The following is a 16,437-nucleotide window of genomic DNA, read 5'->3' on the forward strand; positions in this document are numbered from 1 at the left end:
CAAGCAAAATTATAACTAGTTTGTTAGCAGTAGCTTTAAAATAAAAGGAGGATTTTTAGCTTAATGGAATAAAGTACCCTCTCAGGTAACGTTACGAAACAGAAAAACAACCTTAAATTTCAAAGGGAGATGAGGGGAGGATTTCAGAGGTAGCACACTGTACCACTGCAGCTAATACAGAGAAAGTTTTCAATAATACATGGGTATACCATTTTTATATATATATATATATATATATATATATATATATATATATATATATATATATATATATATATATATATATATATTCTTTAAAAACATTTTTCGCAGATTATGGATTGCAGCTTCTTGTAAAGTGAAAACAGAAGTGCAGTATAACATTTCAAAATACTGTATTGCAATGCAGGCCAGATAAATAAACGTATATTTCCAAAAGAAGACTGCTTAAAACTGCAATCCAGCATTTGTTGAAAGCACCACTGCTAGTTTGGTTACACAAAGTAGGCGAGCTATTAAGACGAATCTCTTGTCGTATTTCATCTGGAGCAAAAATGAACTTAATCAGCTGTCGTCCCACGAACGCAGCCGCAGCGCTGCAGTTTCTGGATTGCAGCATTAAGAGTTAGAATAATATAAGAATCAAATTCTTTTTTTAAACCACAACTTCAACATGCCTGAAGGCCTACCCTTGATTCGAATACATTTTACATATAAGAATAGATATACATGAAGCTATTTTATACAGTTCTGGTAACATAAACATTTAACTTTGTATCATTGATATTTATCTTGAAATAAAATGTCTTTTTAAAGGCAAAGAGGTTAGGATAAATGATATCAACCATGAAATTTGCAATGTAAATGTTTCTAACATACAGAGTTAACCAACACACTGCTTATTAATTCATCACCTGACTACAAAAAGAAAAAGACATTTAATATACAAAGTTTACAGCTTTTTTGTATTGGCATTGTTATTTTGGGCCCTGTGGCACAGACTGTAAGGCAGTCAAATCTTATGCACATATACTACATATCCCTGCTTGTAAACGTCTTATTGTTCAGTTGGTTTCACTGTGTCCTCTCTCGTTTCTCGGATTTCTGACCATTTCTCACTATACTCCCATGTTGTATAATGCAAAAGGCTGAATGCCACACTCTTCTGGAAAAAAGCAGAAGAGTCAGCAGGTTGGATTAAAAAAGATGCCTTCCAATTAGAAAGCCGTGTCAAAGTAGTTTTCTTTTTTTTGTAAATTTTGTTTTTTGTACATCAGTATATCTGACAGCAAACCGACTTGCTCGTCCTTGCATTTAAAAAGCACATGCAGAACTGTTGCACACCTATGCTTCAGAGACATTAAACACAACAGATGAGTAACTCACTACTTGTTATATAAGATTTGCGTCCGGGTGCACGTCTCGTTTTAAGACCATGTTTGTTAAATTTTCTTTATTTATATTTCACTTTTCAAACCAGGGTTACAAAGTGTCAAGCAGCAAAATCAACACAAAAAAACCACATTAAAAAAAAGATACACATAAAAAAAAAATACCAGGCATGATAGGCTGGTTTAGGCCAAGTTAGAACCACTATGCTCAATGAAATATTCCTAAAGCCTAAGGTGATGCTTTCAAATGGACATTTTGCATCGCTAAGAGCAAAAAGAAAAACCCAAAATAAATCCAGTTTACTTTGTAAGAGAAGCATCAGCCTAACACTGTTTGATAATCTCATCATGAAAACGGTTGCTGGTTAATTTTGTTAGTTCACTGAATTGCTCATTATTGCAGTTCTACTTGAAAAGAGCACACAGGCAATTAAGGTAACCAATTAAGTTCCTATGAGGTCAGGAAAACTGTGACGAGCTGTGTTAGTGTTATCTTTTCAAGACATTTCTGAAAACATATCATAAACAACAAGAAATTAAGTAGTAACATGACTTAGGATCTGCTGGAAGTTAGCACAACAAACGTCCCAGACCTTTAGGCTGTTTCCGTCTTTATTAAACGTGGGGAGAGGTTAACCTTTGGACCATTAAGTTATAGATCACTTTCTTTAAAATGTTAAACTAAGGCATTGGCCTTGGCCAGGGGAGTTAGGTAGTTATTAGGAAGGAAAAACTGTCATGTCCCCAGTCCCAGTTTGTAGCACAAACCCTGGGAGTCTTCAAAGACCTGTGTTTCAAAGCAGGATTTAGCCTCATCCAGGTAACTTGAGGCTTTGCCCTGGATTTCATTATTACAAAAGGCGCTAGACTTTTAACCCGTGTACATCACCTTGGCAACTTCTGCTGCTGACCTGCAGTCCAGAGCAGGTTATCTTTGAGATCAGAGATCAACAAATACAAAATCAGTAAAGTATCAACCAATTCACTATTCCTGGAAGATCCCTCAGAGCACCTATTTGTACTTGTGGACTTTATACCAAATTATATTTTAATATTTGTTGCTCTTAGACCCTTGAACACCAGCTGCAGGAATAAAAGCTAAAACCATCCTGTAAGCAACAATATTGATTTAATGGCGTATCTATCAGATTTCCCTGTGACTCAGTGACAGAGCACTGATACTGCTTCAGATAGGTTCAACTTTCTAAATACAGCAGGTCTTTCCAGCCTCACTAAAAAAAGCACTTAAAGCGTACACACATTCATGCACTGCTTTTAACACTACTCTACAGCGCCTTTCTACTGTTTTGTCTGCAGCTCTGTTGCTTTACATCTGTATTGTGTTTAGCTCTTCATATTTTTCTAATATTATAGTTTTGCTTACTTTTGTAAAATCAGTCGCTCTGCTGCTAGTGGTCTCATGGCTGCTAATGCCACCCCTTTAACGTAAACGTAGCTAGACGGATAAACTCTGGGTGAACTTATTAAGTTGATAACCACCTTGATGTGACCGCTGAGCCTGACTGCAAATGTTAGGGTAAGTGAAGCCAGATATCCTGGGTATGCTTAACTTGCTCCGTAGCACAGGACTTGGTTCAAGCACAGATGGCATCACTGACAGGATCACTTTCTCTGATCAGCCACACCAAGAAGGCTAACTAGTTCTCTCACACTGTATAAAACTGGTGAAGTGCATCTTTAAACCAAATGTTTACATTCTCCCATAATTTTTCTTTAATGCTGCGTTGAAACACTTTGTAGCACTGTTTTGAAATGTTAGATTTACTGTAGTTTATCACAATTATCACTATTAATAATACTATAAAGTTAATTTAAGCTTATTTTTGTAAAGTATTCGCCGTTATTGCAAAGATTTTAGTAGCTTTACGAAATAATTTTTCTGTACACTGAAAGTCAAGGCTTTACACTGCGTGCCAGGACAAAGTAAACCAACGAGAAGATTCAGATTGTACTTAAACACTTAAGGTGACTGTAGGACTTGTTTGGCATCTTTTTAGATGGAATGCATGGACTAAAAAGGATGCAAAAAATCATGATAACCACCTTTTCTTTTTCTTTTTTTAGTGAAAATACTTTTGCAATGACAATATTTTACTATATGATTTCACCAGAGCCAAATAGTAAAATATGTCTTTGCTTGGGCCCTGCATCAGAGGATAACAGCTGGCAAATGATTCGACGCCTGTCGCTCGTCACAGGCGTCACCATGAAGGGATATTGTGCTTATAAAAAGCCTATTTTACATTTTGTCTGCAGCCACCTTAGCGAGAAGAAACCGTGCTGCGTGTAGGAGGGAACACCGTGAGCACATCTTTATCCCCCAGAGTTTTGCACACCTCTTCTTACTTTTTTCCCGATTAAATAAAGAAACTCAGTAGGTATAGTATTGCCATTGTTGTGGCACTGGCTCATAAGAAGATTCACTTCCCACATTGGTCCTCGTGCTAAGCTGATTGTCAAGTTCTGGTACAGGCTAAGTTTGAATATGTGCAATATTTTTTTTTTTGTCATTATTTATTTAAGAATGTGAGTTGACGCCTCCAGTAGTCCTGCTGGATCCACTGCAGAGCTTTGTCTTGATGGGGGTTGTTAGAGAAGGGTCTGAGTCAGTCTTCTTACACTGAAGTGACCATCATGAACTCTGGTCACTTTGGAACTGGCAGTCAGGATCCATATCCCTGGCTGATAGACTAAAGGGAGAGAAAAAGGGTCAAATTACTACTTTTCTTCATTTAAATCTTCATGAGGGTGGGAAATAGGATTTCCAGCTGAGAGTTAGATGACAAAACTGATACCACACATGTTTGTATAGCATATAAAAAGCTGGTTAGCTTTGTTTAGCACAAAGACTGGTAACAGCTACTGTGGTTCTGTCAAAATCTGTTAGCTGGTAGGCAGTAGGTGCTTTCACAGTGCAGAGACTTTTTCAGAGTCACTGTCAGTCTTTATAACTCAATGTACTCGATTATTATTAGGTCGTTAACACAAAGTAAGTACTTATATTTAATGCACAAGAGTTGCCAAAGCAAAATATAAAATGTTGGTTAGCAATTACCCCTAACTTGCTACTGGCCATCTGCTATAACAAGAGGTTATGTTATGGTATCAGCTGCTCTCAGGTCAATACAGCACTTCAGACCTCCTATTAGTGATGAGAATGCAAATACAGGGAAAAAGACTTCCAGGCTATTTAGTTCACAGGTTGCACTCCACAGTTGGCAGTCACAGTCAGGTGCAGTACTGTGCAAACACATCTTGAGCCACCATTCATTTCTTTATATTTTGCTAGAAAAACTGAGAAAAGGTGCAAACTTATTAAACTTATTAAATGGACATAAACCAAAAACAGAATGTACAGTTCTAATGATCTTTAAAGTCAACACTTGGTAATGACCACCTTCATTTTTCAGCACAGCCTGAACTCTTGTAGTCAGCTATCTTGTAGTTTCTTAAGTAGTCTTCAGGAATTGTTCTCCAGCCTGCGTGAAGGACATTCAAAGATCTTTTTGGGATGTTGGCTGACTTTTGTTCTGTTCATCTTCAAGATGATCTCACATTGCTTCAGTGATGTTGAGGTTCAAGCTCTGTGGAGGCCAATCAGTGACTGAGGGTGTTTTATTGTTGTTCTATCCAGGTATGAATTTACTGCATTGGCAGTGCTGAAAAATAAAGCCGCTGCCAATCAGATGACTTCCAGATGATATTGCACGGTAGATCAAAATTAATATTTTTCTGCACTAATGATTCCATCAAATTTGAAAAGATCCCCAACACAACTAGCTGTAGACACAGACTGTTGTACCTCTCTTCTGACCGCCTCTGTAAACATTGATGATCACTTTCAATCCAGTTCTTGTGTAATTTGTCATACCTCAGTCTTTTCTACCCATTTCCCTTCCTTAAGAATGGCCTCTTGGGTGGCCATCCTTCCATAGACATCATTTCTAATAAGGCTTCAAATGCCTGATGAATCAGCTGAAGGGCCAGATGCATCTCTCAGGTCTTGTCAGGTCTTTGCTGGATTTTTCCTGTTTCTACAAGACATGACTTACTGTTCATCTGCTGTAGGTAGGTTTTTTTTTTTAGGCCTGACACTTGTTTTTTCCCCCTCCACACTACACATCATGCCAAGATTTCAGCTAATAGCTCTTTTGCAATCACCTTGTTGGTATAAAAATACTGTTTTATGCCCATCAAACTGTGTTTTCATTGCCATTTTTTGTAGATTTAACTGAAGAAATTGGCACAAATTGTGTATGTAAAAAAAAACCTCATAAAGAACTGAGGGGTGACTCAAGATTTTGCACAAGACTGTAGCCACCAGAGAGGTTTGGACTGAAAGCAACTATTGCAAAACAACCAGCAGAGGTTCCAGACCAACACATAACCTACTATTCACTTTTAATCTAGAGTAAACCAAAACAATGCAGGCTCAGTTTCATAGATTTTTTTTTTAGTTTGATATTAGCTTTAATCCAAATCTGCTGTTAATACATCAATAATGAGGCTTCTGAGGTGCATGAAAGACACCTTGGAAAAGGCCAGAGTAGCTTTTTTCCCCCCAGTTTCCAGTCTTGGTGTTAAGCTAAGCTAACGTTTGCTAGCAGCAGTTTCAAATCTTCTATAAAGATTTTTTTTCCATCTAATTCCTTTGAAGAAGGCAGACAAACATGTCTTAAACCATTTGTTTAAATTTCAGTTTCGGTCATGAGGAGGCTCATCGTAATTAGCACAACTCCCCCGATCTGAAGGAATAACATTTCTCAACACATTTATTCTTCTTCAGCGAGTATTTACCCCATGACAGCACTTTGAGCTAAAAGACTAATCCTACTTAGCGCTTAGCCCAAATGAAACTGTTTTACTAGGGTCTAAATTTGGTTGCAAGGTTTGATTGTTTTTCCTCATCACTCACATTTGTTTGAGAAGTCTGGTGTAAAAACATTTACAATCTCACAGCAGGCCCATTGAAGATTTCTATGTGTGGTCTGTATTTTCGAGAGGCTATTTTTACTGTTTGCTCCTGACACCGAGAGCTTCAAAAGAAGGTGACAGTATATTTTTAAGTACAGCACATTTCGGCACTAACTCAGCAGCCGCGCGCAGCCTCTTCACCTGTGTCACCATTCAGCCCACATGGTGCATTCATGAAACCAAGCCCTGAAGGATTACTGTGATGCTGCTGGTGAGTCACAGTCAAGGTTTTCTAATGATGAATGCGTGTTTTTGTGGTAAATAACATTCGGTTTCTGTGTTGAAGACGTGCTATTCCTTCACATAGACACACTCAGTACATAAACCCCAGGTGTTGATTTTGAGAATCAGCGCCATTCCCCCTTCAGGCGTGTGCAGTAAATGGTAAGATGTGATTTCAGATGTGACATATGTACTTTTGAAAGATGGGGATAAGCGGCGTGTATGACAGCTGCAAACTTTTCCCCTGCACTGGCTTTGCGGCAAATGCTCTGGATGTGATGCAAGAATGAAGCAAAAGTGTTTTAGGACATGACTGGATTAGCGAATAGGGATGATAAAAGAGGTAGACACAGGCACAAACCTGGTCTGTGAGGATTCGAGGCTTAATATCAGGAATGGCACCCCCTCTCAGCTCATCTTCCACAGCCATGAGTCTGACAACAGGGAAATAGAAACAAACATACCGGTTGACAAAAATAGAATAATGAAGCCGGTGTTCTTCATTTTTACTGTAGGATTATGCGGCCATATGATGATATTAAGGTCTTGACATGTTTGTGGGCACATTCAGCCATCCTCAGAGCTGCCTGAAGCTGAATCAGAGCCTCCGGAGGCTCTGATTCAGCTACTGAGGAAGTTCACATTCAACTGCGGAGATAGAGAATTTGTGAAATGAGTGTGTTTAAGACGGTTAAGTGTACACCCATCTTTTCATATGGTTTCAACCCAATGAGATGACATGTTAGCTTTGTGCATTTTGTAAAAATGTAGCTTTCAGAAAGGAATTTATTGTGGTACACCAGCATCTCATTAGTTATAAACTCAACTTCATTCCAAGTAGTATTTGCCCCAAAGCTATCATCTTTGTTATTCTGGCCTGGTTTCCTCCTCCTTTTAATACTTACTACAGTAAAATCAATGAGTGTTAAATAACTTGACACATAACCACACCAGAAGTGTTTACATTGATATTCTAGTTTAATGGGTGTGAAGTTTCTGGCATTAGTTATATTTAAATGTACCACATTTGGGAATTATGCCTAATTTGCTTTGTGTTTGAAGGTTTGAGATTATCTCGACTCTACTCAGCAAGTAAACGGTACCCTGTGGAAACAAAAGTCTGATGCCATTTAACCAATGTGGAGAAAGGAGAAAAACAAAAATAAAACAAGAACAATAATGATGCTGTGTATGCGAGTCACATCTCAAATGGTGGAAAACTGCAAAAACAAAATTAAAGAAAATACTGGCAGCTCTCAGTGCTTCTCCTCAGCCCCCTGGTAGATGCAATTATGATATCAATTTCAAAATCCTACCTTTTTCTTCATCAAACTCACAAGATTATTAGAAAACTTGACCTCTGTCCTTAAATTTGAGAACACTGAGAATCAAACTCAGAATAATAATGAGTTTTAGTAGATGCACCTATGGTTTCAGTTTTAAACTCTAATGTCACCTCGTTCTGTAGTTATGGCATTCACCAATACCCCATCAGTCTTTTACTGCTGATATATAGCAGCCGGATAGATGTAGTCATACTAAGTGTTAGCAACATCAGGAAGAAGGAACATGAGAAGCCTGAGAAATACCAAGGGCTGAGAGAGGAGCTTGAGAAGATGTGGAGGGTGAAAGTAACAGTGGTCCTAGTAGTAATCGGAGCACTCGGTGTAGTGACTCCCAAACTGGGCGAGTGGCTCCAGCAGATCCCAGGAACAACATCCGAGATCTCTGTCCAGAAGAGCGCAGTCCTAGGAACAGCTAAGATACTGCGCAGGCCTCTGGTAGAGGATAAAAGCTTGAAAGATACTAGGCCACCCACAGGACAAGTGTGTAATTTTTACATATATATTTTTTTCTTTTTTAAGTACTACACTACACTACACTCTTCATACCCTTTCTTGGACTTATTAAACAGAGCCAGCTGCTGATTGGTGAATAAACCTCCGATTACAGGTTATGCACAGCCAATATGAACGGTCTCCCTCGCTGTTAGTTTTTTTAATTTTCCTGCAGTTTTTGTGACGAATGACACATTAGGTGGGAACGGACCATTAAAGTCTAACCACTCGCACAGATGGGATGTTTTAGTCTAATGCACTAGTGGCACATCTATAATAAATCTGTTTCCTTCGTTCTTTAATGCATTTTGTTTCATGCAGTGCTCCCAAAATTTCAGCCTTGCATACTTGTGAATATACAGCATGTATGTATAAGAGTGGCGTGTACATAGGTGGACTACATCTTATGCAGAAGGTGCAATGTGAAACAGATACAACTCTGCAAGGTGGTGTCAGGGGAGCATCGGATGGCAGTGTGTAGGTTGACACACAATCGAGAAGAAGTGAGTAAAGACAAAGATTAAGTGATGGAAGTTGAAGAAGGAAGAATCCTGCACAGTGTTGGATGAAGAGTACAAAGGTGGTTGACATATTTGATGTGGAGATATCTAGGAGAGAGGGCAGAGCATTTATTGACCAGAGTGGTTAACTCGATTTTAGCACATGAGATGTCTAAGGAATGTAGAAGACATGCACTAGAACCAGTTTTAAAGAACAAGGGCGATGAGAAGAGATGTAATAACTACAGGGGGTGGAATAAAGCTCATGAGCCATACCATGAAGATATGGGAAAGAGTTGTTGAAGCTAGGCTGAGAGGAGGCTTGGAGTTGGTGGCACTAACTATAAGACAAGTGGTGGAGGTGGAACAGCTGAAGATAAGATTTTCATTGGAAAGGACCAGAATGGACAAGATTGGAAATGACTACTTCAGAAGGATAGCTCGGGTTGAGCTTTCCAAAGAGGCAAGACTGACATGGTTGGACATGTGCAGAGGGAGGATTGTAGATCCATCGGATAAGAGACGCTGACTATGGAGATGCCAGGCAGGAGGAAAAGAGGAAGACCACAGAGGAAGTTCATGGATGTAGCTGAGGAGGACATGCAGAGTGCTGGGATGAGATGGAGGCAGATGATCCACTGTGGCTAATCCTAATGGGAGCAGCTAAAAGAAGAATACTTGTGATTATACCATACTGTGCATAAGGCTTGAGTGAACCCTCATTTCTTTATCTTTCGCTTTGAAGGAGGCCGACTTTCTTGATTTTTTAAAAAGTGATCTTTATTCAAGCATAACTGAAACATAGAAACTCAAGGGATGAATGAGTGTTGTGTCTACACATCATAGACAACTTATCAAAGAACCAATTTGAAATGGTTTCTTCAGGAACGTTGTTACTAGCAGTGTGTTCTCATTTTTTTCTGTTGAATTTATGAAAAATGCCAAAGATTGCACCGTTTGAGAGGCATAGAATATTATCGTTGAACCACAATGGTGATTCCTAAAAGAGCTTTGAGGAAAATCTCTCCTTGATATCTCCTTGACAAAAAAAAAGAGACGTCAGGCCTAAAAAACATCTACAGCAGATGAACAGTATCTGAAAGTCTCATCCTTAAGACATACGGAAAAAAAAATCCAGCAAAAAACTGACACAGGAAGTGAGAGATGCATCTGGACCTTTGGTCAGTCTATTGTTTGTTCACTCAAGCCTCATCATAAATAATCTGAATAGAAGAGTGGCTGTCAAGAAGCCATTCTTAAGGAAGGTAAGCAGGAAGAAAAGGCTGAGGTATGGCAACAGGTCTTAAGGAGTGATGAATGTAAATTTCAAATTTGAGATAAATGTTTACAGTCATCTATAAATATTCAGAATTTAAGATAGCGTTATTAGAGATCGCATGAAAACTGAGATAGGTAATATTAGTTTTGAGGTGCCATGCAATACTATCTGGACATCATAACAGCAACAGCTTCATTTATTAGCATGACAATGATCCCAAACACACTGCCAATGCAGTAAAAGCCTACCTGGATAGAAAAATACACAGTGGAATGCTATCAGTCATGGATGGGCCTCCCCAGAGCCTGGACCTTAACATTATAAAGCAGTGTGGGATCATGTTGACAGAAAACAGAACAAAAAAAGCAGCCAACATCCAAAGAAGAGCTCTGAATGTCCTTCAAGAAGACTGTAGAACTATTCATGAAGACTACTTAAAGAAATGACATGAAAGCTGCATCAAGGGGTTCAGGCTGTGTTGAAGAATAAAGGGGCGGGGGGGGGGGGTTAAAATTATATTAACTCTGTTAATTGCTACATCTATTTACCATTTTTCCAGGCAAAATATAAAGAAATGAGCAGCGCCTCAAAACATTTGCACAGTGCAGTATCCACTGTATGTGCTGTGTAACATGCGTAAAAATAGGTGGATGAATACACAAAAGGTGACGATCAGTTGATTTTACACAAAAATTCCACAGAGTCAAAGCAGGGGGCGTTTAGCTTGGCGTAAAGAGTTTTCAAAAGTAAGTGAGTAAGTAAGAAATACATAGTGAAATCCTCTGAATCCTATAAAAAAAAAACCAACAGAAATCTAAAAACTAATGCTAACGCTACGGTTAAGCTAATGCTAACTGTCTCCAATCTTCTCTCTAAACTCTCTGCAAGAAAGAAAGAGAACGTTTCCCAAAATGCTGAACAATGATACATGTGGCATGACGCAAGCTGCATTTCAGTACTTAATATTTAGTCATAGTTTGTGAAGGTCTTTGAGTTTAGTTTCGAATGGCATTTAATGCTGCTTCCTCCACTCAGCCGAGCGGTGTTATTCTGAGCTTCAGAACAGCTAGAGGCAATTTCTGGAAACCTAGAGAAGCTGGTGACCATCTTTTAACCACCTTTTAGAGCTTCAGTCTACAGCTCGCAGTGCTTTTAAACAAAATGGACTGCTAATGACAGAAGTCTTTATCTGACCAGGTCCCATGAGTGTTGAGTGTAACCCATGCTAAAAGCACCATTTCTGTTTCATCGCACTCCACTTTACAGTTAGATATTTTATTGTGATGTTGGGCATTATTTTGAAACTTAGTGTTGACTTAAAGTTTTGGTGTGCGAGCCAACTAAAAAAAATGTATATCAGTGTGATAAATCTCATTAGCACGATGAAGCCCGGCAGTAACTGGCACAGCCTCACGTCTACCAGCCTGAGCTTGAACGCCACACTAATCACCTGTTGATGATGCCTTTGATTTGAGAGTCCTTCTCCATTTGCTGCTGCTTCAGGCGGCGCTCGCTGTCTTCCAGGCGGTTCTGATACTGCTGCAGGATCTTGTTGGTCTGTTGTTCCTGCGACAGAAGTCGCTGCTCGTATTCTTCAAGTTTGCGATGAGACATCTTCAGTCGCTCCTTTAACGAGTGAATTTCTTCTTCGTATTCTCTAACCTGAAAGAATGAATGAAATAATTGCACTTCACTCATGTCATTATTGGTATTCCGAAAAAAAAAAATCCTGAATGATGAGTGATTTTATCCATGGAGACGACACTTTGTTGTTCAGTTCTCTTTTATGCTGAGCAACAAGTGGGATAAATGTGAAGTGGAGTAGTGTTGGGCTTTAATGTGCACCAGTTTCAATCTCTTAAGCACTGCATTGTTTCTAAAATAGGCGCAAGTGTGGGAGTTATTCATTATACAAAATGCTTTCTGCCAATACCCCTGCATAATTGTGTTAAAGCTCCAATCTGGAGGCAAGAGAAGCATGCATATGTATAAAAATCAACTGCACTCTTTTTATATTTAGCCAATCTTCCATTTGAGGTCATCTCCTTGTGCACCTCTGGGCTGCTTCCAGCGTGGCTGCTATTTTTACAAGTCCTGTTCTGACCATTTGTGCATATGTGTGATTTCACAAGGGAACTCAAACTTGTGCACAGAGCAAATATCAAATTCTGCATCAGTCTGATTCAACTGATCCACACAGAAATGAAAGATCCTCACACACCAGTTTGTCTTTTTGTTGATTTTTACTGTGTTGTACAATTTGTACCCTCAGGGCCAATCTGTCAACGCAGTATCCTAAACATTATGAGGCATCTGAGGGAGAACATTTGGTTGACGACCTCAGCTGTGACAGATGCCAGCATACGACAGTCCTCCCGCATTCATTGACTTTAAAAAAAAAAGAATTTGCATTTTTTGTGTTTGTTTTATTTTTTAAACACAGCAACACAATATTCAGTCATCACCATGCTTTATAATAATAATAATAATAATAATAATAATAATAATAATGGATTTATATAGCGCTTTTCAAGGCACCCAAAGCGCTTTACAATGCCACTATTCATTCACTCTCGCATTCACACACTGGTGGAGGCAGCTACGGTTGTAGCCACAGCTGCCCTGGGGCAGACTAACAGAAGCGAGGCTGCCATATCGCGCCATCGGCCCCTCTGGCCAACACCAGTAGGCAGTAGGGTAAAGCGTCTTGCCCAAGGACACAACGACCAGGACAGAGAGCCCGGTGACCTTCCGGTTACAGATGCGCTTCCCAACCCCCTGAGCCACGGTCGCCCCAAAATTTCTTTATAAGAAATTTGAATCTGCACAGCTGCTTCTTCTAAATTAAACTTCAGTTAAAGGATCCTGATCAGACACAATGAAGGAGATCCAACACACATCGCAGATGCACAAGTGGTCAGAATGTGACAGCAGTGATCAAAGTGATTCATGGCTACACAAGGATGACACCTTTACAGCCCTATAAAAAACTAAGTACATCTTTAAAGCTTCTATAGGAACTAAGAGGGTAAGCAGAGGGCAGGTGCTGCTAATCAAATGCACTTGATTAACTGATCTTCAACAACTGTGAGCTCTTCTAGAAAAGCAGAAGTTCTGGCAGTTTGCTGGTCTGGGGCATTCAGGTATTAGTAAACACAATGCCACAATCTTCCTCCGAGTGGACGTCCCAGCTATTTCATCCCAAGGTCAAATGGCAAAATGCTCAGTGAAATGACAAAAAATCCGAGAGATACATCTCAGACTTTACAGGCCGCAGTTATCCTGTTAGATGTTAAAGTTTATGACAATAAAATTTGAAAACGACTGAACAAGTACGGTTTGTTTGGAAGGGTTGCCAGAAGAAAGCCTGTTTTCTCTAGAAAGAATAAACCAAAATACTTTCACAACAAAACCCTTTGGACAGACCAGACCAAAGTGCAGATGTCTGGCCATAATGACCAGCACCACGTTTTGCAGGAACCAAACACCAGCACAAAACACCTCATACCAGCTGTCAAGTGGTGGAAGGGTGATAATTTGTGCTGGTTTGCAGCCACAGAGCCTAAACACATTGCATTAACTGAGGCTACGTCCACACGTACACGGGTATTTTTGAAAACGGAGATTTTCCGTTTTCTTTTTAAAAAAATAATCCCGTCCACACGTAAACGCAGAAATGAAGGAAAACGCTGCTAGGAACATGCCAAAGCAACAGGTGGCGATATATTCCTAACCGTGTAGAAATGTTGGCCAATCAGAAGTCTAGAAGCCTCGGTGGGAAATAGTAAACAAGGATGGAGCATAGAAGCAGAACCGAGTGGTATGTGTGGAGGGACAGTAACTGTGTGTATATGTAAGCATTTAAAAACTGCAGAGAGTAGAATTAACAGTAACAGTATTGTAGAAATTCATTTCACCAAAACAATAACGTGGCGCACAGTGTGACGTCAAAAAAGGCGCACACCTTTGATGCTGCGTTTTCTGTTTTTCTCATCCACACGTAAATGCAAAAACTGAGTTTTCAAAAATATCCACCCTGGCCGGAGTTTTTAAAAATCTCCGTTTTCAGTGACCGAAAACGCCGTTTACGTGTGGACGAAAGGTGCAAACGTTATGTGTATTATTTGAAGAGGTGTAGGGGGGGAAAAAATTGCTAACCCTTTCCAGCCGTGACTCATCCATACTCTTTGAGTACTCTTTGAGTTGGCCCTCACGGTCCGGCCGCAGGCTCTCGATGTCAGCAGAGAGATGTGGCATGTTGGACACCCAGGCAACCGTCCGCTCATTCAGGGACGGGGTGTTCAAAGTGGACTGAGAACCCTGAAACAAGCACGTATTGGTCTAAGTAGTTAGATTCTGTCCCATGACATTTAACAGTGATTCTTGTGTATATTTTTGTTGTTTTGAAACTCACCTGCTTATTGACGACTGGCTTGAGCAGATGCTGCTGTGGCGGCTGCAGCTGTGACTGCTGAGGCTTCTTGGTGCTTTTTGTGGGCGTGTCCGTTGCCTCCTCTGCGCCTGCCGGCGGGACTTGGTTCTCTTTGGCGGAGCTCGTCTGGTACGGGAGCCCAGGAGCCGGACTGTCTGTCACCGACAGCTGCCCGTCCTGCTGCGTCTGCACCGTCGGCTGCTGCGTCTGCTGCTGCTGCTGTTGTGGCTGCTGCTGAGCCTGCCGGGATTTTGGCTGACTGCCGCTCGAGTTTGTTTCAGAAGAGTTAAGGAGGAGGTTTCTGCTCTGAGGACGGACCTTTGGAGGCGTGGAAGTGGCCGGGGTGTTAATGGACCGCTGGGACTTGAGGTGCTGGGCGGCGATGGATGTCTGGCGGACAGGATGGACTGTGGTGGGAGGCGTGGCCAAAGATGCAGGCGTGCCTGTGCCTGTGGGTGTCTGAGATGTGACGCCCATCAGGTGCTGCTGCTGAAGAGACTCCTAAGAGAAGAGGAGAATTAAAGGCAAATAATTAATAATACTCACTCAACCTTTCTGACTTATTGAACAGAGGTGCATGTGAAAACACAAAAGCAGCTGATTGGACATCAGCCTGTCTTTAACCTTTACTTTGCTCTGTATTTAATGGCTACTACCTCAGTGCCACACATATTAATTGAAACCCAGGGTTTCTGGGTTCGGCCTTCAGGTGAGTATATAACCACCAAAAGCTGATGTTTCGTTCTGACACTGGAGACATAAACACACCCGCCCCAGTTAACCCGAGAGGTGTGGATGGTCATGAATAGCCATTTAGTGCTAAAACATCAGACGTATGCATATGAATAAACAGATAGATGGAAAGGTAATGAATTCATAAAGCACTCTCCTGATTACACCATCTGCATTAATACGCAGGAGGCTTGTGATGTTTGTTCCATTAAAGCCCCACGCATCAGGACAGAAATAGCTCAACTACATGACACCGTCATTAAACGCTATCATTTTACACAGATGTCATAGTAAACTTGTCACTGTGATGGATCAACAGCCCCAAAAAGCCAAAAAGTTCATTACAAGCCGTTTCATTTACATTTTTTGTAAAATGCGAGAATCTCTAAACTCTATTAAACAAATGGCAGTTTAACTTAATTGCTTTAACTCAAGTTTTCAATCTTACGACACAGACTGATTAATAACTACCCGCGTAGTATCTGCATTTCAACACTTTTTCCTGCCCTATTGACCGACCGCGAGTATCCAGCTCCGTCGAAATGAGGACACAGTGTGTGATGGATGTCAAGCGCTCTATAAAGTTCAGCAGAGCAGGCGAGTGAATGATACTTCAGTGCGTTGTCTGTAGCCTGTCAAGTACCCTTAGGTTTCTGTCGCATTTGCATATCATGCAGCTCAGGAAAGGGCCATTTAAAAAAACAAAACAAAAAAACATTTGAGCTTTATATGAAATCTGACAACCAGTCTCAACACAGCGAAAACAAAAGTGCAAGGAGGACCTAATGGACTCCAACTGCTAATCTGAATTCAGTGACTCAGTCGAGGTGTTAAACTCACACTAAGAATAAATGGCAAGTATGTTAGGCAATTTGGCTGGGAATTACAAAAAAAACAACCAAAACAATACAGATCTTTTTTAACAGAGCTTGGCTGTGGCCGTCCTCATCACAACATGCAAAAGACGCAGTAGTGATATTTTAAATCATATATTTAGGGAATTAAAAAAAAAAACAAAAAAACTTGTGCAACTGTTCTGAATCACCTCCTGTTGCTCTATATTTGCTAG

At 40.3% G+C, this 16,437-nt stretch overlaps 1 protein-coding gene across 1 annotated transcript in view; it reads right to left on the reverse strand.

Annotated features, from left to right (window-relative positions):
* Positions 1-313: 313 nt before the first annotated feature.
* The window catches only part of LOC146643776 (ras/Rap GTPase-activating protein SynGAP-like), a 50,623-nt gene continuing 34,499 nt past the window's right edge, over positions 314-16,437 (reverse strand). Inside the window, exons 15-19 of the mRNA XM_085395941.1 lie at positions 14,619-15,137; positions 14,363-14,524; positions 11,655-11,866; positions 6,949-7,021; positions 314-4,081 (exon numbers count right to left, since the gene is read on the reverse strand). Coding sequence (XP_085252067.1) covers positions 4,055-4,081; positions 6,949-7,021; positions 11,655-11,866; positions 14,363-14,524; positions 14,619-15,137 — 993 coding nt within the window. The 3' untranslated portion in view covers positions 314-4,054. The remainder of the gene's footprint in view (positions 4,082-6,948; positions 7,022-11,654; positions 11,867-14,362; positions 14,525-14,618; positions 15,138-16,437) is intronic.

This window comes from Rhamphochromis longiceps, linkage group LG22 (genome assembly GCF_057381845.1).
Source record: "Rhamphochromis longiceps isolate RC_006_pf linkage group LG22, R_longiceps_female_GT1.1, whole genome shotgun sequence".
NCBI lineage: Eukaryota > Metazoa > Chordata > Actinopteri > Cichliformes > Cichlidae > Rhamphochromis > Rhamphochromis longiceps.